This window comes from Cheilinus undulatus, linkage group 11 (assembly GCF_018320785.1).
Source record: "Cheilinus undulatus linkage group 11, ASM1832078v1, whole genome shotgun sequence".
Classification (NCBI taxonomy): Eukaryota; Metazoa; Chordata; class Actinopteri; order Labriformes; family Labridae; genus Cheilinus; species Cheilinus undulatus.
In genome coordinates, this window is record NC_054875.1 from 43473780 (window position 1) to 43498615 (window position 24836).

Consider the following 24836-nt stretch of genomic DNA (forward strand, 5'->3'; position numbering starts at 1 on the left):
CACTTAACTAAGATTTTAGTTTTGTGGATGCAGTGCCATTTGTATCTGAAGTAAAAAGAGAGGACATGACTTAGCCCCATTTAAACCATCCTATCTGTGTTGGTTTGCCTTTTGCTTGGAAAATCGTTTCCATATAATAATTATAAATACATTACCCGAGTCTGACTGTCATTTTCACAACATTGTGGTTGTTTGTCTTCCTTCTTTTGAGCTCCAAACTGACCAGGGCACTGACCACAAGCTCTAAGAAATCCAGAGGAATAAACCCAATGAGGAAAACTTAGATTAAAAACACTACCAACATCCAATTATAAGTTTCTTGTTAATTCATGGGGGCTGTTTTTCAGGAAAAGTCTAAACTACAAAGATATAAAAGGTTACACTATATCCTGCTACTATAAATCCTTTCATTTAAATGAAAGTAGCTAAAAAGTCTGGTTCAAAAACAGATGAGGTAACAGACCTTCCTTCTTCATACTTTCCTGACTTGATGAGGGGCTTAAAGAGACATTTCTTTATGCTTTAAACAAAGAGTATACTTGATCCATTCCCCAAACAAGGCAACATTTTTAGAGCAGTGCTCAAGCATGAGGTGACAGAGTGAGATTTATAGACGGATAGACAGAAATCAAAATGAATAAGTCACCAGTCAGAAGTGGATTTCACTTACAGATGACGCATAACTATTTCATATCCCGCTGGCCTTTTATTTACTCAAGATGGCTTTTTTCCTGTACACCCAGCAAGGTCAGAGATTTCACACAGGGAATCTGCAGGAAAAGACTGCAAAAAGAGTAGAAAAACTATAGCGAGATGCTAAAAGATAGATGCTGTCGATTGAGCGTGATGAATATTTTACCGAGGCTTTCTCCATTAGAGCTTTTCTGCAGCATCTTTCTATATAAAAAGAGGGAATGTGAGAAATAAAAAACAAAAACAAGTAAAAAATACATTCTATCCAGCCTGTGGTGAGGAATTCAGAAACAGGCTTTGGCAAGTTGTCTGCCATTTTCGTAGTGACTGGGTGATCGCCTCCTCCCTGCCCCCCTCCCCTGTGTTATCTCGCTCAAAGCAGTGCCATCCCTCCATTGTAATAATGCCGCTTCCCAGCAGCCCTTGGAATGACCTTTCTTTAATTAACTGCATCTTGATGAGCAGATCTACATAGAATGTGAAGGTTAATTAATGAAGTATCACTGCTTAGTCTTAAAACCATCACCTAGCGGATGACAGCCTGCCCACCACTCTCAATTTTACCCCCCGATCTCATTAGCAATGGTAGGCCAACGGACAGCTCTGCTCTGGCCAGTGGATCTCAAGCAAATTGTATCAAAGCCAGGCCGTTTGATACCCTTCATATGGCTGCATACAGCCATATTCTGACTCTACACTTTGAATAATATATGAGAAATACTCACAAATACGCACACACATTCTTGCATCACATTATGTGTTCATGTTTTCCTCTGAAGTATGAATGTAGTCAGCATCCCCATAAATAATTCAAATGAAGGTAAAATAATATTTCAATTAAGATCCATGTAATCTGTTTCCTGCAAACAAATACATGACGGATGGTGATGGATAATTCTTGTATTATTGCACAGTTTCATCTTGATAAGCTTTCGGTTTCCGTGTGATTTCATTTCATGGCGCACTTCAGTGTCGCTTATCGTTGCCATTTGGAAAGAGGATCCACATCAGCAAATGTTGCCCAACTACTAAAAGTGTCTCTGTGTGGCAGTTTAAGCTGGTAAAAGATGGGCTGATGATGACCCGGGGTCTACAGTTACAGCACATTTCCCAAAACTGTCTGTGCTCACGCAGCTTTTTTGTCTATCTATGATCTATCACAGCAGAGCAGGAGGTGAGCTATCGCCTCAGTATGCACAGCACTTAGAGCACAAACACTCAGCGGACATGTGACACGATCCATCACCATGGATGCTAGCTTTTTGTTGCTGTTGATTGCAAGGTTTCCCCTCCTGGGTATCGCAGGCCAGGCAAGCCACCTGGGCTCATTTACCTCCCCACCTGGCCCGGACATTGGAAAATTAAACTGAAAGTATCCAAGATTACTATCCTGGGCTGGGTTTTCTGGCTCTTTTTTAATGGTGAATGAGAGCCACAGACAACACAGAGGGATTTAAAAATCCATTCCGATTTTGTACAGTTAAGTATTTTGCAGAGTTCTACTGTTTTAATAGTTATGAATGGATTCAAAATGAGACTCATTTAGGACACTTTTTGAAGCTCTACTCAAATTTGACAGCTGTATAATCAATTCTTAGGACAAGATGCCCCAGGATTTGGCTGCTTTGGGATTATTACTGAGTAGTCTACATTATAAGGCTGTCAAAATTTTCAATAAAAAAGTACTGAAACTTAAAAAAAAAAAAAAAAAAGACATTTCTTTGGTCAGAATTGTTACCCAAAGTGTACAAATAGAGGGGTTACTGTCTAGATTGCACAAATGCATTGGTGACGTTCAAGTATTGAGAAGCTGCCTATGTAATTGTGCAATTCAAACAGTGTAAATACGTTTCTCATCTTTGTCTTTTTTTCATTTTTGGTAAATAAAAACCACAGCTTACTCCAAATAGAGTGCAATTGCTTCTGTTTTTACTCCACTGGTACTGCAGATATCAGTGTTTTTGATTTTAGCTGATATCACAGTGATAGAAAATCCTGAATATAAGTCGCACCAATATGTAAGACACAATCTGTGTTTGTGGGTCTCTCAGAGGAAGCAGGCCTCAAACAGTCTTCCTGTTTGACTATTCCTTAAAGCAAAGTCTAAAATGTGCAGTTTCTGTGCAGCTGTGTAGCTCCCAAAGGGTCTTCTGTTTTCACCACATGGAGTTTGTAATCCTGCTAGATAGCTAGGTTTAATGTTCGCTATAGTTGTTTAACTTAACCTCATATGAGGACATTACATTCTGGCTTTCCTACAACATAGCAATAATTTCTCCTGTTATATTTTTTGAGATAAATGTCTGGAATGTCAGTTAAGGTTTAAATATTTCAATTGAAATATGAATTTTTGGGGAAATTTCAGGGATATCTTTGAAATTTTCGAGTATTTTCATGTATATTTTGGGATATTTTTGTACATTTCTGAGAGTTTCATTGGAAGTTTTTTGATTTTAAATTTTGGAGTATTTCATTGGAATTTTTTGGGGATATTTGGAAGCTTTTGTTTTGATTTTTTTGGCATTTTTGTGTAGACTTGGAAATAGTCTTTTGAAGGAATTTTATTTGAATTTTTCTGGGGGAGAACTTAGAAATTTTTGGGTATTCTCACAGAAATTTGAAACATTTACTTGATTGGGAATTCGGGGGTGTCCTTTGAAATACATAGATTTTTTGTAAATTCCAGGGAATGTTAGGACATTTTGGGGAATCTTGGGGAGTATTTTTTGTACATTTTTGCTCTGAGATCTTGGGGGAATTTTTTTAATTTTCAAGAATTTACATGAATTTTTTTTTTGGGGGGGGTGATTTCTATTCAAATTTAAGCCTTATGCTTAAGTTTTACTGACACATTTGAGGAATATTTGAAGAAATGTTGGGGAAATTTTATGGGAGAAATTTGTTCACAGAAGTCTTACTTTTTGTTTTGATTTTAGGGAATTTATGTTGATATTGTACATAATTTTTTTTTGTCAAAAATAATTCCTGTTTAAAGCTGAGCTTTTAAACTCATTAGGTCCTAATTATCCAGAATAAGTGGGAGGGACTAAAGATGCATTCCAAACAAAAGCTCAGGTCTCAGGGGGTTAATGATGGACTGAGGGGGGCAGGGTGTGTGGGGATTTTTCTCAACCCCATCTAATCAACAACAGGTACAAAAACAAAAGCTGTTGAGGCAAAGCTAATTATATCAACTATGGTCAGTGTCAGTTTTAACATTAATACTATGTGCATGCTTTTTCAATAAGGATTTCATCAGTATAAGGAATTGTAATGGCTTTTCCTGTTCTATATTTAAAGTTTTCATGCTATTTGGGACTTAGACTGCCTTTTCCTAGCTCTTGATTAAGTCTCAATCTCTGAAAGTCATGTTACTTTTCTTATATCTTAAGTATTTTGATGTGAGGAATGACTTGGCCTCAGTTTAGGTGGTCTTGACTCCAGCAGGGCAATACTCCAAATATGATGCCATAAATCTGCCTGCCTGTATGCATTGTGTGCATTTTTACAGACACCTTACAGAGTCTCTGAGTGACTGTGCACTGCGGCTGTAGTATATAAATGTAGATCTCCATTAGGAAACGTCTCTCTGTATTTTCCAGCACTAAGAAAAATGACTGAGGTTCTCTAGGTAACCTTGCTTTAGCCCCTAAAGTCAGAGCATTAATGCACAGCTCGACTTCGGGGTAGCAGCGGAGGCACAAAACAACTTCCACATGACAGCAGAGTTTTGACAAGCGCGTGTTTATCCTTTTTATCCGCTATCTGCAGAATAAAGAATAAAAAATGACAGATATACCATGGCCATCTGGATGCAGCTAACCCATGAGGAAAGCTACCAGTCTCTATTTGTGTCTGTTAGTGCTACAAAGTTATTGATTCTTACCATTTACCTCTACAACCTTTTGACAGCAGACACAGGCACGTATGTAAAAGCTGACATGGCTGACTTTGTGACAGGCTAACAAAGAGTGATATCCCCCTGCTGTCTCTCACTGCTGTCTGCGTATTTATGGAACAGAATAGGATCTTCTCTCCCTGTGCTTCATCTATACCTTGTTTTTATCCACATTGACAATGATTTCCAAGCCTCATTTATGGATCAAGTCATGAAGAGAGACAGAGTTTTGTTTCCCATAAATTGTTAAGCTTTTGGCAGCGTAAACTCGATCCCTAATTGGTGTAGCTTTTTGCTTCCACTGATACAGTGTCACACCTTCACTGATGACTGTCAGGTAAACTTTCCATATAGAAGTATTTCTCCGCTGAAGCGTCTATCTGATTTCCCTTTCAGCGCCTCGAATGACACCCCACTAAAAGCTGGCACAATACGCTTCCCGCACACACAACGCTGTCACCAAAGACAACTCGGGAGAAGCGAGTGTTTTGAGAGTTTGAAACAAAATAGCTGGTGCAGCATTTCCCCATTTCCGTCTGAAATCCTTGACACCAGAGGATTTACAGTGAAGTGAAGTGAGGTGGGTGCCGTACCGAATGAGCTGTGGGGGCTGAGTTAGCTGGAGTGGGAGGGAGGGTGGGTGGGTGGGATTGGGTCCACACTACACTGGTGCTGACAGGGATCCTCCCTGTAGCGCGTGCTTTTTTTTCCATTAGTTCTTACTCACTCTCTTGCCCTCCAGACCCGCAGAGTGAGGAAGATTTAAGTGGCCAGTCAAGTGAAATCCCCAAGGTTTGGCAGGTGTGAGGTCTGGCTTCATTATCTACAGACACCTCTGTCCAATTATGAGCCTTTCTCCCTCTGTGACGATGATGATGCCGCATGTGTGTGTGTGTGTGTGTCTCCAGCTCTATGTGTGTGTGCAGCCCCATTGTTATCTGTCTAACTATCAAGACTCCCTCCTCCAACATGACATCACTGACAATATCACCACACCAATGTATGGCTGCTCGCACACATTCACGCCTCCTGCACGTGCACACATATTCACAGATCTTTTGTTTAGATAAGAGCCTAAAGATATATGTGTCTGTGATATTATAGACCAGAGACAAAGCCTACAGACGATCCGAAAGGCGCTGCCATCTCATGGCATGGCTGCCATAACTGTGGCGTCTGCTGTTGTCTGCTGACTGTGATAGCAGCATGGATAGCTGCTAAAATATGAGACCGCTGCTGATAAAGGTACCTTAAAGCCACAGTATAAAGTTATTTTTTGTCACTGGCCAAAAAAAAAAAATCATAATAGCTTTTAAGGATAGGGTTACTTGTAAGTCATGTGAAAAAAACATCAGATTTCTACACCTATTCCTGGCTCTCTATGCTAATTTGAGAAAATACAGCAAGTTTCAGGCACATGATCTTAAAGGAATGCCTTTTCAGCCTGTGACCCCCAAAATAAAGGTGCCAGAGACCAGGGACCCCCACCGTACTTTGAGGTGGTTGAACACAGCCATGCATAATAAAGAAGAGTCATGTGCAGACAAGGGGGGACTAATGGGAAAGCCTTCTGGGACCCAGCCAAACTGGGGAACCATAGAGGTCAGCAAAATTATGGTCCACTGTAAATTTAAGCTGTGGTATCCATATTGTATATTTAACCAAAATAATAACCACTCTTTTTAAATAAATAGATATCTTTTTTTAAATTCATTTGTGTTGTAAATAGCCTTCTTAAAAATGTAAATCTCTTTTGGTAAAAGAATAAACATATTTTAAAACTGCTAAAATGGGTTAATAATGGCAAAAAATGGTGGAAAAGATGGTGAAATTGGATATAAAAAGTAGTAGGAACAGGTCAGAAGTGGCAAAAAGAAAGAAAAGTGGTGATGAACAAACAGAAAAAATGGCAAAAATTGGTTTAAGTGGCAAAAATGGCATAAATAGTGTTAAAGGGGATTAACAAGTGACTGCAATGCTTTCAAGTGGCAAAAAAATTGGTGGAAATTTGTTGAAATGGGATGAAAAATTGATACAAACTAGCAAAAAGGGTTCACAAGGCAGAAAAATAGGCAGAAATTGGCAGAATTGGCAAAAATGGGCATACCAAATGGTAAGATGATGTTAAAATGGGCAAAAATGGGTTTTAAAAGTGGTTAATGGTGGCAATTATGGGTCAACAGAGGCAACATGGCAGAAAGTGGCCTGGATTGATTTAGAATAGCAGAAACAAGCAGAAAAAATGGTGAAAAGGGTTTAAATTTCACAAAATGGGTTTGAAATGGCAAAAATATGTTAAAATTGGCAAAATTGGTGAGAAATTTTTTTTTAAGGAATCTGGAGACCCTCTCTCAGTGTCTCGCAACCCCCAAAGAGGTCCTGACCCCAACGTTAAGAACCACTGCTTTAAGGAACGATGATGAATAAAGCATAACACTTCAGCTGGCGTAGGTCTGTTGGTCCTAAAAACTAAAACTAAAACTTGGCAAACTTATTTGCTTGTGGAGCCAAGATTCACACCTTTTTTTAAAAGATTTTTGTGGTCTTTTTTTGCCTTTATTCAGAGAGGATAGGAGAAAGAAAATATGGAGCAAGAGAGTTGGGGGAAGACAGGCACCCAACAGCGCTGAGACCAAGAATCGATCCCTTGACCAGTGCCTTTAGGACTCTAGCCTCCAAATATCTGCGTCTGCTCTACCCACTGAACTAAACCAGAGCACAATAAAGGAAGATTTTTATAGCCAATAAATTAGTTGTAAATATCAGCATAAGTTTTCATATCTGCTAATACTAATATCATGATGATAATTATGTGAATCCATAGTTGTAAATATTGGCCTAACTTGAGGCCATATGTACCAAGAAATCTGATACTATTTTAAGCTAAAACAAACTTCTAAGTATCAACACATCGGATATCACCAAACTCCAGTATAATGCATCCCTATCTAAGATCTATTGGGGTTATAGAAAGAGGAACTTGACCATCCATCTCACCTCTGTGATGAAGTGTGGTTTGATATAAAGTTATTCTCCTCTCTCATTAGATAATTAAACAGTAGCATTTAATCATCACAGACTTGTAGCAATGGCTTCACCCTTTTTTGGAGCCACTTAGTTTCCAATTGTTAATTTCAAATTGATTGATTTCAAGTGATTCTTGATTAATTATATTAATATGTTTTGCTTATTCTAATGTGTTTATTATCTTGGCAGCACTGCTATTAAGGGAAACCTCAGTGTCCTTTTGAGAATAAATAAAGGTTTATGATGAAACATGCAGCTTTTACTTGATTAAGCTTGATAGTTAGGAGAAGGTGAGATAGTTTTATGAACCAACTGCAAATGAACAATAAAATCCATCCATCTCTACATTACCTAAACTGCTTTTCACAGGGGGAGATCCTAGCTGTCACTGGTTAAGAGGAGGGGTACACCCTGGACTGGTCACCAGTCAACTGCAGGTTAAACATAAAAAGAATTATATTCCCATATACGGTTAATTTAGAGTCACCAGTTAGCCTAACCAGCATGTCTTTGGACTTTGGGAGGAAGCTGGAGTACAAGGAGAAACCCCAACCATGCAAGGGAAGACTGCACAGAACGGGCCTGTCCTGGCAGGGACTCGAACCAGGAATCTACTTCCTGTGAGCCAACAGCATCAAGCCTTGCACCAACGTGCAGCCCATAACAATAAAATGGCATCTACAGAGAGGCCAAAATAATCATTTCAATCTTAATCCACTTCTGAGGAATTTCTAAGGCCTCTGTGTGAGTCACCCCTCTCATACAGGGGAACTATTCATGAAGTAAAAAGCTCATGGACTGTTTTTATTCTCCAAAGTGAAATTCCGTTAACAGTGATTCTTGACCTTTTTATCTCAACACACCTTCTTCTTGTATCTAGGAAAAGGTAAGAATAAAAAAGTGCTGTCAGAAATCAATATCATTTTTTATTGTTTCATTGTTAAAACTCTAAGATATTAGGTCTACTCTTGTTATCTTACCAACAAACCTTTATATAATTTATATAATTAGAGTTTTATCCTGATTTCAGTTATTATTTATAATATTCTGAGATCTCTGATGACCCCCTGTGGGTCTTGGAGCCCAGGTTGAGAACCAAAGCTTTACACCATTACCCTCACCAAACCTTGGGTCCAAAGTTTTAAGTTGAAGGTTTTGTCTGCTCTGACGTTGTCAGAAATAGATTTGCACATTTCAGCTAAAATCCTGACTAAAATAGTATATACAGAGGTATTATTGGTATGAAAATCTGCAGAGGCCTCTTCAGGATTGACAACAATGTGTCATTTTTTATTATGTGGCTTATGGGGGTGTTCAGCTTTTCTTAGATACAACAGGGGGAACCCCAAGGAAAAAGGCTGGGAACGACTGCTTTATATCATTGTCAAAAATCAGGCTACATAGAAAGCAATGCTAAAAATATAAAAATGCTCACTTCTCAAGTCATCTTTCATTCAAATGAGTGAGTGTTACAGTGACATGCCTTTGCAGTAATAGCAGCTGTAATATCGAGCAATATGGGTATAAATATACAGTAAATGTTTTCTGAAATGTATGCTGTTTTTAAAAGCAATAAATGCTGAAGACAATACTTGGAGTCATTCAGGAACAGTATCATCCCATTATTTTCCAGCAGAGTAATGCCACTGTTTCATGCACCCTCAGCACTGTCTGCAGCACAGGAAGCAGAGAATCACAGCTGAGCAGCTTCTAGTATGGACTGAACTGCATCTAGGGTCGTCCCAATAAGAAAATAGTAAAACCTGATTTGGTACCATGGTGGAGAAAAGTACCTAACAAATGTATTTGTCCAGTTTAGCTATTGTAATCTTCTTGCTCTTCATTGAATGACAAAAAGAGTGTGAGAATCAGCCAACCTTTGAATTTGTATAGACTACTGCTGATGTCTCTTACTCTTACAGCAGCTTTAGGTTAAAGGTCACATATTATGCAAAATCCAATTTTTCAGGCTTTTCTAACAAAAATATGTACCAGAAAAATCCCCCACCCCCACCCCTCTCCACCTTTCAGAAAATATGTGCTGAAACAAGCCATTCTCAGATTTTCCTCTCATGATGTCATGTGGGGAGTTAGCTCCGCCCCTAGGCTCGGTTGGCCCTCCTGTCTTTGAAGGAAGTTCCGCCCTCCTCTCCTGATCCTCCTCTCAGCTGGCAAATAAGAGGAGAATCAGGAGAGCCACATCCATTTCCTGAGAGGGGCGTGGTCTGGGGCGGAGTCAGACAGCTCATTAACATTTCAAGCTACAGACACAGAAACAGCTCGTTCTGAGCAGGGCTGAAACAGAGGGGTTTTTAGACATATTAAAATCCAGTACTGATGTTTTTTTTCTCAGCAACAAGCTTCACAGGCATATTCTGGTGACCTCTGAGACCAATATTAACTTTTCTTAAAGGGATAAAATATGTGACCTTTAAAATATGACTGATAATCTGAGCTGATAATACTTCTAATAGCTGGGATTTAGGTTACACCTTTTAAGGGACTCGAGAGCACTTAACGTGAGGGCAGAAGAATGAACACAAAAACAAAATATACAACAAAATAAGTCAGTAAGTAAATTAAGGGGAGAATTATAGCTATTGTAGCCGAGGATAGCAGGATTTAACTAGTCCATGAAATAAAATTGGTTCTCAGTATTTTGTTGAAAGTGATCAAGGATGTTATGCCATGGATTTCCCCCAGGAGAGAGTGCCAGCGAGTGGGGAAGAGTCTGCAGGTTGGTGTGGGGAGTGGAGAGAACACTGGTGACAGAGGAGTTGGGGTTGCAGGTCTGGTACTTCTCTAGCTTATTAATCATTTGAAAAAGGAGACCGCATCATTTTACATGTGCTTGTGAAAAGTGTTAAAACTTCTGACAACCCTGATTGCTTCAAACATTTATAAAAAACGCTTATTTGTTTACAAAAGTAGACAACTAAGGCATATTTTGTATACACGATTAACACAGAAGGGTGTTTTCATTCAACCTCAAATTTCTTTATCAGCTGATAAATTAATACTTTCAAAACAAAGTAGTATATTCATTCATCCACAAACATCAGGTGTTTAGATTTACTGCTGAGGGTCCAAAATATTCAGCCCACAGCTTCATTTCCTTCTCTATAAGTAGAGCAACGCAACACCTGAAACCTACTTGTGCAATAACGTTAATGATGATCAGGCCCCAGACTCGCTATAAAGGAAGCCAAGGGCCACAATAAATTACACACAACCATCCTGTGATCAACTGTCCTGCTGGTTTTGATACATCTCCGCAGCTTCTCCATTTTGCTGACCCACTGGTTCCAAAATGTCAGCTACTAAAAACTGGAGCACTGCCTTGTAAGCTGCTTCAAACAAGCACTGGGACTCCTTCTCTTTAGCCTGATTTTGGACACCCCCTGCTGACACTGGAACAAAATACAAGACACCTACGCTACAGTACCTGCATGGTGGACTCTATTAAATACACATATGATAGATTGTATTGCACTTTCAAATAGGAGGAGACAAAAAAGGCTACTTTTAGAACAGTAGCAAAAACCTGCAAATTTGAGTCCCAAAATATAAAAAAAATGCTGCACTAATTTGAAAGCAGTTGCAATATTTTCTTCATTTAAATCGCAGCATGTTTCTTAGGCTTGAATACTCTCCTCCTGAGGCTGTGGCCTGCTATTGTCTCTGAAGCCACATGTACCCTCTCCTCTCTGGTTAGCCTGCACTCATCTGCAGCCCTATCATCTGCATCAGTTGGCAGATACAAAGAACATAGCGCTGTTTTGCGTGTGAGCATGTGCGCCTTTTGTGTGTAGCACTGCTGCGCTCACTCGCAAATATCTGTGTTTGTGTGCGCTTTCTTTTATATGATGGAGTGTTGGAGGCATCTGATGGTTCCCAGACTTTGGCTCTGTTTTATCTGATGCTGTGATGGCAGCTGTTGACCAAAGGAATTCATACATGTGTGTATAATTTGTCTTATGGCTCAAAACAAACACAGGGACTGGGGGGCATCTTTCACCCGTTCAATTTGACACAAACTGAGAATTGCTACGTGTGTTTAGTTTGCTTGATTATAATTTCAGGGCTGTCTATAAATAGATCGGACCACAAATGTAATGGCAGCATTTTCACAGAGCTGTAAACTAACGAGGCTGAAGCGTGCTGCAGCACAGCTTTGAACTCACCATTTTGTTTGCTTCCTCTTAATGATAATAATCTCAGGACTGGCAGCGGCGAACGAGCCTCCCCTGAATCGCAAAAGAAAAAATGACATGAATTAATAATGAGCAAAATTACTCAAACTCTGCACACCACGACCTGCCGCAGCACGGTGAGCAGCGGGCCCTAAGGTGACAAAGCTAGATAAATATTTTATTTCTAAATATGATTTTGGGGTCCTGAGTCTGCTGTGTGACAGTCCTGCTCAGGTTATTGCAGCACACGGATAAACCATTAAGCTAAAAAGGAGACTTGGGATCCGTCTGCGGCTCTCGTCTGGACAGGAGCGAGACTCAGAGATCAGGTTTATGTGTAGCAGCCAGCCAGCTTCTGAGGCTTTCCAGTGAAGTGAGTAGACGGTGTTCTTTGGGTGCCCTCAGGTGGAAGCCTGCTATAATTGCTGTTGACAACCTACAAGTCATTGTGCAATTAAAGCATCTGCCGCTCCTGTGTGGCAGTGGGCTGTGATGCCTTGTGACAGCTCGTAGCCATTAAGCAACTGTAAGCAGCTGGCGTGCCTCGGTGGGGGAAAATAATGTGACAGAGGCACTCCCCCCTATTGTTGCCCTTGTCTCATTGGGGAAAAGAGGGACATTACATCACTCACTGGATTCTTGGTCATTTCAATGAATGGGAGAGGGCCACATCTACAAATTAGACCTGGCACAGCTGGATGTCCCAGTGATACTTTGGTTCTGAGAACGACAAACCAATAAAAGCTTATTGTTTTAGAGTTGGGGGGACTAGAGTGGGGAAATAGGCACTAATATGCAGTGTGCCTGTGCAGGACAGGAGTCTTCAAACAATCTGATAACTAATCAGTTTGTCTAGAGAATTCAAACTGTTTTTAAAACTGATCAATGATTTGATTACTTTTAAAACAAATAATACAATGATATTTCTACTTTTAAAATAAGGATTTGGTGCTTTTCTTTATCTTCTACAGTGAGGAAATTCACAAAGGGCTGCAACAAGTAAACATTAAAAGAAAGTCAGTTGAAAACATCTCTAAAACACCCTTTTGATCAAGGTTTTTGTACATTTACAAACTAAGGATGCATGATATCTGATTTTGGATATCAGATCAGCCGATATCGATTTCATTAATATTAGAGCTGTCAAAGGATTAATCGCTATTAATCTAGTTAATCATGATTAAGCACAGCCTTTGTTTCACATTGTAGAAGTCCACTATTTTGCATGTAATCCTTTTTTTGTGTCATTTTGGATCTGTCTTAATCCAAGACTGATTGTCTTCCTGTTTGGCTACTTACCTGCTTCTACAGGTAAATAAAAGAGTATAACGTAGCCCTAACCATGGAAAAAGGAACTTCTTATGGACTGAAAATGAAATAAGGGAAGAGTAAAAAGGTAACGCAACGTGCAAATGCCTTTTGACTTGTCCACTGAGCTGTCTGATTTTTTTTTAAAGTGAAATGAGACAATAAGGAGCAGTGGTGCACAGTTTCTCCCTGCACCACTGTTGCTGCAGGGAGAAACAGACTGCAATGAAGTGTGCTGAAAGGGACATTAAAGGGATGCTTCAACATTTTGGCAAATTTGCCCATTGCCATAATCCCTGTAGTCTTACTAATAGGTTCGTTACCTTTAGTTGTCGGTGCAAGCTATTTTTAGATCGGCGGTGCCGAGTTAGGAGCTGTTCTGCCAACGCAATGGATTCTTATGGCATCCCGGCTTTCCTTCATCAAACTCATCAAATACACAATCCAACAACTCCAAAACGCTCTCATGGACAAGTTGTGACCTGTACTTTCACCACGCTATGAAATTATCATGGAACATTACGAGAAGGAGATGTTTTAAAATTAAATGCAAAGCCGGAACTACACTCCAGACATGGCTGCTGCACTGTATCACTCCGCCCAGTGGTTTACTCAAGAAATAGTTCCTAATATTTGCTTCATGTGTCATGTGTTAAATAATTATATGTTATTGTTTCAGATTATTTTACCAATAATCCACCAAATTAATTAATTAAAAGATGTTCTACCCCACTGCAAGGTGTGTCCCCTCTGACCTTGTTTTCACTCTACAGTCTCGCCTAATGTCGCGTCCAAAACACTCTCTGACTGCTTTGATGTCACACATCTACCAGCCAATCAACACTGAGGCCTGGGTGCCACTGACACAGAGAGTGCATGACATCACTTCCTGTTTCCCTGCTGCTACAGTGTTGCTCTGTGCTGTTTCTAGAGCTAAACTGTTTATTTTATAAATTTTTACCATGCTGTTTTACATTTGACACATTAAGTTAGTTGTTTGTCGTCACAAATGCATACTGATTGCAGAAATCACTTATCAATTCTATGCATTTCCAATAGTCTGGATCAGTATCTGCTCTGAAAAACCAACATTGGTTGAACCCAAGAAGATAATGTGACAAGGAATAAGAGGGTCTAACTCACAGAATAACAAAATAGTTCAATGACAAGTTTCACAGCTTTTTTAAGCTGAAGGACCAAACTTAATACTGAATGTTAACATTTAGTTGACATAACATGCTCATAGCTAAAAATCTCAGGTTGGTAGAATTTTTTTCTAATAGAAATAAACGGTATATTTCAGTTGGTTCAACTACAGTAGTTGTGTTGGCTCAACTTGAATCTATACTTTGAATGGCTCTTACATAATTTAAGAAACTCAGTGTATCAGCAAGTCATCATTTGCACCCTCAACATTAATCAAGTTGGATTTTTTATAGTGCATACAGCCGTCATGTACAGCCAAAATATACTGGTTTAAACATCAGTGGAAATGTTCATATCTGCCAATAACAATTAATACAGTACTCCCCTGGATAAAACAGATTCCTATATGAGTCTGATGCTTTCTAATCCAGCATTTATCTACAAACAATAAAACTAAATCCTCCTCTACTGCTCACCATGTATCTTCATCATGCTAACAGTTTTGAACAGAAAAAGCTCATCCACATCACACGTGATGTGGATGAGAAAAATCACTGGACTGCCAATCTCAAACCTCTCAGATGTGAACAACAAAGCTTTGACACTCAGAGCACTCACCACAGCCACGACCCCACTCATCCACTCTTCTGTTTTTACCATCAGGTCACAGATACAGGACCCTGACCTGGAGAAGGGCATGCTTCAAAAGAGCTTTGTCCCCTTAGCTATTAAAGCTCTCAACAAACTGACACATCGACGGTTATTTGTGCTGTGATGTATTTGTTCTTCTCTATTAGTTTACTCATGTATTTATCAATTAAACTGCACCAAAAAATATTCCCCAATGGACAACTAAATATTGTACTGTATTTAGGGATACACAGTATCATCAGCATGTTATTGTAATCAGCAGATATGAACATTTCTGCCTGTATTTATTAGCGATACATTGGTTATAAATATCTGCCTATATCAGCTATAAATATTGGATGTATACATGAGCACGTTTGTGGAGTTTTAGGCAGGACCAACAGACCTACATCAGTTGAAGTCTTTTTTCGTTCATCCCAATTCTGGGCCTTTAAAGAGCATTTTAAGGACTGAAGTTCTTTTCCTGGATAGTCCTCAAATTTTAAAGTGTGTTTAAAGGATGGAAGTTTTAATGTTCCTTAAACCTTTCATGTATTGTTATCAATATCAGTATCGACCAAAATACGTTTGTAAATATTGGTATATCAGATATCTACAATAATCCCATATTTTGCATCCCTTATTGTTAATACATATTTGGAAGTGAGCATTGCTGCCAGGAGAGCAATGTGGATTTAACCACTCACTACATCTACAGAGGACTGGCACAATGAAGTGTTTGGGAAAAATTACAATAAAACAAATCATCTTTTCAATTAGGCTCCTGAAGAACAAATTGGAGGAACTACAGGGAAATTTTAACCCTGATATCTTCCCTAAATGGCCATCCTTTCATTAAGCAAGTCTACTGAATTTAAAATCAACTGCATTTAATAAATTGTTTGTGTTTTTTTAAATAAGTTGAAAGATACCTCTTGCCATTATTTGCCTTCTTTTCTTTTATCATAATTATAATCATTTGAGGTTTTTTTGGTTTGTTTTGCAAAAAACAGTATCAGTGATGAATAAATGTACCATGTCCATGAACATGTGCTTCCAAATGAGATTGCAAAAAAGGACCTGCCAGTTTTATCTGTCATTTTTGATCATAAGTATTGATTTTAGAGGTTTGGGTTGCTAGATGAACAAAAAGACAGTCTGAAGAAGTCAATTTTGACAGACAATGAAAGTAATCAGGATTAACAGCTTGACTAAAAGAATTATAGGTATTCACATGGGTTGTGCAAAAAAAAAAATCTGAATCTGATTCAGTTGCCTTCTAGGAAAGAGTGACGAATAGAGATGCATGATACTGGATTTTGCTGATATCTCCTGTACTGGAATTAACCTTACTCTTATAATGGTGATCCATTTGCAGACACGAAATAACATGAACATCTCATTCTACCATAAATGATAAGTGTATACTTATTAAAAAGTAGACAATTAGTTAAGAAAACATTGAGGTTGTTGCTTTGGATTATAAGCACGTTATATGTTAAAAGCATTTTAACAGTGAGAGTCAAACTCACTGTTAGAACATCCTGCTGGCAGACTTGAGAGACACAGACTGGTGGCTCCCAAATTTCAGCCTTCCTGTACTGAACATAGACCTTTAGAAAGAACTGGGCAATGCCTGTGTGACATCAGCTGTCTGATTACAATCAAACAGCTTTCGAAACCAATCCATGGCTGCCTCCATATCGAAACGAAACTTTGGATCAACCTAACGGCAGACAAGAGCTCGCCCACTGGGCTTCACTTCCTGTCGGCTAGGCTAGCACTAAAGCTAGCTTTCTGGAAGTATCGGCTGCCTGTCAAGCTATCTGTCAATCAAATGAGACACGCCAATCAGTGTGCAGTGAGGTTTTTTCCTAAATATAACCGAAAGATTGTGGTACAAAAAAAATTTCCACCCCTGACAGTGAGAGGACATGAAGACCTTAGCTAACAGTACACGTTTTGTTTTTTGAACCAGGCTGTAAACCAGGTTATTTCTTGCATTAAAAAAAGCTTTCAGGGAGCGCAGATAGCCTAGCAGTCCACGGCACAACCCATGTAGGCAGGCGGCCCGGGTTTGAATCCGGCCTGCGGCCCTTTGCTACATGTCTCTCCTCACTCTTGTCCCGTTTCCAACTCTATCCACTGTCCTCCTCTGTCGAATAAAGGCATGAAAAACCCCCAAAAGAATCTTAAAAAGTTAAAAAGCTTTTAACATATGTTGTGAACAGGACTTCTGGTGTTCCTGTAGACAGCCTTAAGTGGACACTCGCGGTATTGCAATTTTGTGCACTTCTGTGTTGGCTTCATTTTTCAGGACTGGAGGGTGCCACTTGGTACTGACATGCAAAAAATAGCGGTCAAAAAAGAAAAAAGTTTGAATTTTTAATGTTTTTCAATGTTTAAATCCAAAAGAAATAGGCTTAAATACAAATAAACTTACCCAAATACCACTGCGTCAACTATTAGTGTTTTATCATGATTTAAGTGAAAATCTCAGCCTCAGAGCGGACAGAGCCTCATGTCTGGCCTGGAATCTCTGGCCAAGGATGTAGACCACTCAAAATATGCTGGCCTCTTAATTCAACTCATATTTTACACTCAAAATCATTTTTCCTAATTAAACAACAGGTTTGTAGGGTGGTTCAGTGAGTAAATCCTCACAAAATGCTTAAAATGACACAAAAATTGCATTTTTCTCAAGTGCAAACTTACACTAGCTTCATTTTAAAGCTAAAACTGTACTCCGTAGAGCTCACGTTCACTTTTAAAGAATTAGGACGACAAAATAAAACTGTAAATTCTGCCAGCCTTCACTCAGCTGTAATAATGAGCAGAAACATTAATACCTGCTGTTCTCCTATCATGCCGATTATACTGTGCATCCCTTGTGACCAATATCTTCCGTTTTTTTTCTAGAAATGTTAGAGATCAAATGGACTCAGTCACTGGGAAAGTAATTGGCAGTAGAAGACCTATTAATGGGATTTATCCTCGTACTGACACACATTGCATGGGTGCAGTTTGGTCCAGTAATGAAGTGACTGTTGATCGTGATCCCTCTCCTAAAACAGGGTGGGATTTCTTTGCTGCAGAGGGGAAAAAAAGAAAAGGCAGATTTATAATTCTTTTGATCAAAGCAGAGAGCACACTGGCCTGTTCTCCCCTGCTGGAGAGATGACACCAGTCTTTCTTTAATTAAGCCATCTCTGACTCATTTGTCTGTCACATGTGAATGCGGTCTTTGATGTACGGTTAAGTGTATTGAGTTTGTGGGGGATTTATGTGCCTATGATTTGCACGCTCTTCGGTCAGATCTAATTATTTATTTACTTATCTCCTTTTCATGTCTTGTCTTCCTCTGGACCGAGTCATCAATTTCTAAAATGCCCTAAGAAAACAGTACTTTCCTCCTAATATGACATACACTGTTACCGTACATTTATCTGAATCTAGAGGGACAAGCCTGACAGAATCAAATCCAAGGAAAGCAGTAATCAACCAGTCAGATTCATATGGGCAGGCTTTGAGAGTCCCTGCATTGTGTGTGTGTGTGTGTGTCTGGAGTGAGTGTGTCTGCACGCACCTCCTGTCTGTCTCCAGGATTTGCTGTTTCAGCAGGGAAGGAATCAGTCCTGTGCCTTTGCCGTGCAGGAAAGTCAGCGTAAGGAAATTCCTGAGCTTCACAGTGGCAATCAGGCAGTTAAGGACCTGCCAGTGAAAATGGAGCTGTATGTCAGTCACTTTCATGGCTTATTCACACTAGCACAACTGCTCTGGCATAAAAAAGAGGCATTCTCATTCACTCACCCCAACAACCCTGTAAATTGCCCTTACTTGAAAGATGGTAGAGAATGTGTATTTAAGTGGAGACACCAATTGCTATATTTGAAGCTTACCTCTCAGAAGATTTGGAAAAGTCGTTTCAGGAAGCACAGAAAGGCTAAAGGTAATTTGAAACTCATGCTAAAGCTAGTGCTCTGAGTCACTCTTTAAACAATTTGGTTTACTGTCAGCTGAAAGTCGCTTAAAATGTTGAATTTTGTCAACAAACAACGTTTTAGTACACCTTGTAGGCCATTGTGGGCCTTTTATTCCACTTGTGCTTCGACAGGTGGCAGTAACGTTACCGCTGACGGTCTTGCTAGGTCTTTCAGAGACAGGGAAAACTTGAAAGAATGTTCTAGTTGCTCAAATTTCGATTAATATAAGCGAAGAAAAACTTACCGTGTGTTTTTTAAAATGTGGCTGGCTTGTGTGTTTTTTAAAACGATTGGATTTCATTTTAGGGAGAGTGGACCAACCACAAGGTTGAAGCCATAGACAGAAATACGTAGATGTCGCCTGAGCCGTTACCTTTCAGTACAGAGAATACGTCAGGCGGACGCCATATGCAGAAGGTGGAGTCAATGAAGGCAGGGGGTCTATTCACAACAAAAATGCTCATAACTCACTGAAAAATGAACCGATATTCAAGCCGTTTGATTTATCATAAACGTCAGACATGTATTTATTATCCAGGATGCCTGAGCAAATGAAAAACACAGGTTTTCATACTGAAATTCTTCACCTAAATATATTGTTGCAGGGCCTCTCCATAGAACAAGCTGTAACACATGTATATACTCAGAAAATGTTTATGTATGGAAGCATATCGCATTTGTTTTACAGATGAAGATATGATTTTATTTTCAGTTAACAAGGTAATAGTCTTAAAATAACAAAAAAGTCAAAAATTAAGAAACAAATGCTCCTTCTCAAGCATTGTCTTCTGATCTGACCACAGTAAACTTTTCAAAAAGAAGTTTTAATAGTTGCTTAATATTAACTCATTGACCCAGAGGACATTATATTACAATGGCATTTTATGGCCAAGCCCCTCATGGGAGCTTATTTTTCATAATGTTTCACTATTTTTATCTTCATAAAAACATTCAGCTCTTTTTCTTTCTTTTTAAAACAATTCTCCAGGGTCAGATCATATGTTTCTCTTGCTTCTCCTTCTTTTATTTGCAACTTCTTTTGTAATACTGAGACCTGTCATGTTTCTCAACAAGGACAGAATTCTAATTGTATTTTCTCAAGTAAATGAAATATGCTTCTATACATTAACATTTTGTGAGTGTTTGGTGGGGACGCCCTGCAACAATATATTTGGTATGAAACCCTGTGTTGTTCATTTGATCAGGTATCCTGGATCATAAACGCATGCCTGACATTCATAATAAAACAAACGGCTTTGTTCTGTGAGTTATGAGCATTTTAATTATCAATAGACTCCACCTTCTGCATATGGCGCCCGCCTGACGCATTCTCTCTAATGAAAGATACCTGCCTAGGCGGCATCTACGTATATACGTCTATGCAAGGTATTGCTACTTTCAAGTACCGATGAGTGCCTTTTGCTTTTGTTGTTAATTATGTCATACGTCACATGTTATGTAACTTCTTGTTGTTGTTTTTTTAACAATACATCAGTATCTTAAAAGTGAAAAATAATGCTAATCGATAAAAGTACGTTTTCTTTTGACGTATAAATATCCATGCTATAAGGTTAAAATTCGGATTTCCCATGGTCAATGAAGGCAGCATATGCGGTTACTCACCAAAAGCACGCTTCCACCCGCTACCGTAAACCGATCGTGGCATGTCGTAAACCAAGCTATCGTTGTGTTCAGGGTAGTAAACTGTTAATGGTCATTGATATCCCGTCTGTGGTAGATTTAAACTATAAACAGTGTAATAATTGTGTGGACTGCTTGTTCTATCGATACGGTATACTTTGACAACATGGTGAACGTCGTTTAGGCTCTGAGGAGCCAGAGAGTTGGTCAATTCTCCAGCAAAACAAGCCCGAAAATGGCTACATACAACGCCGAAGGTAATAGAAAACAGTTTTAAAGGACCCTCTTATGCTGTAGGCAGTTTCTTAACCGTGGTTCTGGGTCGATTTTATTCACACTTCCTATTGTAAACATGGTTTCGTTTCTTTGTTGTCTGCCTTCTGAAGTCGCTGCAGGTCATTCTGTCGTGGTGGAGGTGAGCCCAGACATCCACATCTGCGGCTTCTGCAAACAGCAGTACAATAATTTTGAGGTATTTCTCGCCCATAAGCAGAATGGGTGTTCCCTACCCACCTCTGACACATCAGCTACAACTACCACAGCCTCACTTACAGGTAAAGTGTATGCCTCTGGGATTGCTGTCAGTGTTGTGCATTGCATGCTTGGTTTTTCAATCTGCTTGTCTCATGCACTTTCTATCTAACCCTGCGCAGATCCTAGCTCTGAGTTTGTTTTCGAGGAAACCTACCAGACATGTGTTAGGAGAGGTGTCAAAAAGACCATGACCAAAGCACAGAAAACACCTTCCAAAAAATTAAAACCTGCCCTGACTTCAAAGCGACACAGCTGCTGTTTCTCAGGTTGGTGCCCCCTGCCTTTATGACTGTAACACATTCCTTCTTTCTGTACTTCCTGCCCGCCAAGTCCCATGTTGTCACCCTGTATTTATTTAGGACACTTTTAAATTACCTTTCCACAAACCCACAGACAACACACCTTGTAAAAAGCGCAATGTCTGTTAATCTACAGGTTGCACTTTTAAGACTCAGTATGGCCAAAAAGACATGGAGCGGCACCTTAAAACCCACACTGGTGAGTCCAAATGTCCTTTTCTATCAGAAAAGCTCTTCAGAATCAGACACTGATGAATTTCTGCATCCTCCATCCAGGTGAGAAGCCGTTTGAATGCGAGCTGTGCCACAAGCGCTTCAGTCGACGGGACAAGCTCAACATGCACAGCCGCTCGCACACAGGTGAGAAGCCGCACAAGTGTAAACACTGTCCCTATGCAGCAGCAGACAGCAGCAGTTTGAAAAAGCACCTGCGTATCCACTATGACGAACGGCCCTTTAAATGCCAGATCTGTCCGTATGCCAGCCGCAACTCCAGCCAGCTCACTGTTCATCTCCGCTCACACACTGGTAAGTCTCCAGAATAGGTGGAATTTGCTGATTTTACTGACAACGCTGACATCTAATATGTGCTTTTTTTTCTTTATTAATTCCCTAGGGGATTCACCTTTCCAGTGCTCACAGTGTGATGCAAAGTTCAAAATCAACTCAGACCTGAAGAGGCACATCAGGATCCACTCTGGTGAAAAGCCGTACAAGTGTGACTTTTGTGATTACCGTTGCGCCATGAAAGGCAACTTGAAATCTCACATTCAGATCAAACACAACTCCGGGAACTCCCTTAAATGCGTAGCCTGTGATTTTCAGTGTACCAGCAAGACTGCTCTGCGACAGCATACAAGAGAACACCAACCAGTTCAACCCATGCAGTGCTCAAAGTGCACTTACTCCTGCATCAGCAAGGGGGCATTAAAAGTCCACGAGAGGATTCATTCAGAGGAGCGGCCCTTTAAATGTGACTTCTGCAACTTTGCCTCCAAGCAGCGCAGCAACCTGGTCATCCACAAGAAGAAGTGTCACTCAGATAAGCCTGAAAAAGGAGGCAGGGGGAGAGGAGGGAAAGGTGGAGGGAAGAATGGAGGAGATGACTCTAAAAAAACAGTGGGCTCCAGATATCGGGCAAAACTAGAAGCAGCTCGAGCTTTCTTCTGTGACTCGTGCGATGCTTCTTTTGTGAGGGAAGACTCTCTGCGCAGCCACAAGAAGCAGCACAGAGATGCTCAGAATGTGTTGCAGCTGCAGACCTCCACCCCAGCTGATGCAGTAAACGTAATTCCCGTCACATCACAAAGCAGCACCCAGCTTCAAGTTCCTCTCCAGTCTGACTCGATGGCTCCGTACAGCAACGCACAGCTCAAAATAATCGTATCTCATCCACTTAGCCAGGAGAACAGCTTAATCCCCACAGCTGTTGATAATCAGACTAAAACAAACATGGTTCTGCTCAGCCCAGAAAGCCAAGACATGGTGGTGAACTCCATGATCCAACAAGTCAACCTTCTAGCACCTATTCAACCTCTTTGCTCCTCCCAAGCTGCAGAAACCACCCTTGAACCTCAGGCAGTTCTTCTGACACAGCTCACTCCTGACGACACCAACAACCAGCTCCACCAGGCACTGCTGCACACCGCCATAACAGCTCAGGACTCAAGCAGCGGCTCGCAGACTTTCATCACAACCTGCTCTGAGCTGGAGGGACTCAACGCGCTGATCCAAGAGGGCGGCACAGAAGTGACAGTGGTGACGGAAGGGAATGCCGCCATGGTTATGAACCCACCTGACATGGTGTGTGGACCATCAGAGGAGCCGGTGAGGACCGTCCAGGTCCAGGAGAGTGCCTTACCCTGTGAGGAGAGTGCGTTACTCGTGCCAAACATCACTCTGAGCAGCCAAAACGTTGTGATCCACAGCGTCCCGCTCATAGTGTCCACACAGCCTCAGCAGAGTGTGATAGAGCAGCTCTCTCCTCATACACTTTATCCTGATTCACACACACTTGAATAAGGGGATGATTCTTTTTTTCTTTTTACTGATAATAAGACTGCAACTGCATCATAAGCTATTTCTTCTCCAGTAAAAACCTCTTAGGACTAGGGTTACTACTGTATGCAGGTCATAATCAACAACAGATTCAGTTTCTACAGTTCTTATCATGAACCACTTAAGTAAATATTCTGTTTACTTTTAATTGTCGGGTTTTAGAATAATCTATAGTAGTTGTAGCATGATAGTTCTTTCACAATTGTCATGTTTATCACCGAATAGCTATAAAACTCAATCATTTGGACATCATTTCATGCTCTATTTTCACATGTAATTTGTAGACGTCAAAATAAATCAACCTTTTTCAAGGAAAAACTATGACCAAATAAAAATCACGTTTACTGTCAGGCAACATCTCAAAGTAAGCTCAGAAAAAAGACTGGAATAAACTTGAGATTTAAAGAAAAGTGTGTCATTTCTTGCTACAATTCGTCCACTAGGTGGCAGCAGAGTTTAACAGTTAACAGGTAAGTGTACTTCAAAATGTTGGAGCCTTATAGTATTGAGGCTCCAATGTCTTGATGTGCAGCCTGAAGGAAATTAATATTTCTGTTTTAACTCTTAATCTGAAAAGTCTAAATCAATAATAGGGCAACTTCAAGTGAATATCAAGGCCAGTTTCTAAAAGGCAAGTAAGTCATCCAATAGATTTTTCAGTAAAGTGCTGGTTTTGTGTTTTGCTGTCTGTTATTAAGGCCATTTTTACTCTCAGACATCAGCACTTAGGATCTACAGGTAGTGAAGGCTGCTCCCATATAGAAGTCTCTTATGAACAGGTGACCATTGATTTCTTCTGTCCCTCAGCACTAATGGCTCCACTGATTCAGACTATTAACTGCTTTTTCCTGCCACAGCATGGCCACAAAGTTAGAGGATGTTTTTGATGAATAACTTTTAGCCTGCAACAAAGTTTTCACTCAAGAATAGGATAGTGCCCAAACTCAGTTTTATAAAGAAATGGTGCACACAACTAATGTCAATGGACTAAGAAGAAAGTGGTCTAGAGGATGCCACACAATAGAAAGTGATATTTATTTTTATGTTTTCTTACTGAGGTCCATTTGAAATACCCATATCAACTCTTGTACAGTATAAAAACTTAGCTGAGCTGTAGCTTTAGTAAGATCTAGCTTTTAATTGTTTTTCCTTTAGGTTACATAGGTTTTTCTTTACTATGTTTATGTTAAAGCCATAGGGTTAAATTATCTTAAGTCTGCTTGTCAAAATCTGATGCTATAAACTTCACTGTAGTTAGAAATTAGGTACTGTGCCTGTTACAGACCAAATAAAATACAAATATTGATACTTATCTTAAAAACTTAAATTACAAAATACAGTAATACCAAAATAATGTATCCACACAAAAAAAAGCCCCTAAATTGATAAAGTGTAAATGGCAAACCTTCAAGGTGCTGGAGAATGA

The 24836-nt window shown here is 39.8% G+C and overlaps 2 protein-coding genes across 9 annotated transcripts in view; one reads left to right on the plus strand and one right to left on the minus strand.

Annotated features, from left to right (window-relative positions):
• The window catches only part of LOC121517482 (teashirt homolog 2), a 235374-nt gene extending 216162 nt beyond the window's left edge, over positions 1 to 19212 (minus strand). For 5 of the 8 annotated variants that reach the window (XR_005992555.1, XR_005992556.1, XM_041799294.1 and 2 more), the window contains exons 1-3: positions 18795 to 18994; positions 18482 to 18606; positions 11803 to 11865 (exon numbers count right to left, since the gene is read on the minus strand). The gene's annotated coding sequence lies outside the window, so the exon portion shown is untranslated. Of the gene's footprint in view, positions 1 to 7969; positions 8050 to 11802; positions 11866 to 18481; positions 18607 to 18794; positions 18995 to 19122 lie in introns of those variants that run through there. The other 3 variants (XM_041799293.1, XM_041799292.1, XM_041799295.1) reach the window with 3 other exon arrangements.
• Positions 19213 to 20535: 1323 nt separating this feature from the next.
• zfp64 (zinc finger protein 64 homolog (mouse)) lies at positions 20536 to 23813 on the plus strand. Its single transcript, XM_041799299.1, has 6 exons — positions 20536 to 20776; positions 20906 to 21073; positions 21173 to 21319; positions 21489 to 21551; positions 21629 to 21880; positions 21969 to 23813. Exons 1-6 carry the CDS (start codon positions 20755 to 20757, stop codon positions 23372 to 23374), a joined length of 2058 nt encoding a protein of 685 aa, XP_041655233.1. The 5' UTR covers positions 20536 to 20754; the 3' UTR covers positions 23375 to 23813.
• Positions 23814 to 24836: the final 1023 nt, after the last annotated feature.

Excerpts from the sequence above, each read along its gene's own strand:
- zfp64 (XM_041799299.1), top strand. The coding sequence starts at position 20,755 with ATGGCTACATACAACGCCGAAG. Across the intron at positions 21,074-21,172 it reads TACCACAGCCTCACTTACAG|ATCCTAGCTCTGAGTTTGTT; the intron begins GTAAAGTGTATG and ends AACCCTGCGCAG. Across the intron at positions 21,881-21,968 it reads TCATCTCCGCTCACACACTG|GGGATTCACCTTTCCAGTGC; the intron begins GTAAGTCTCCAG and ends TTAATTCCCTAG.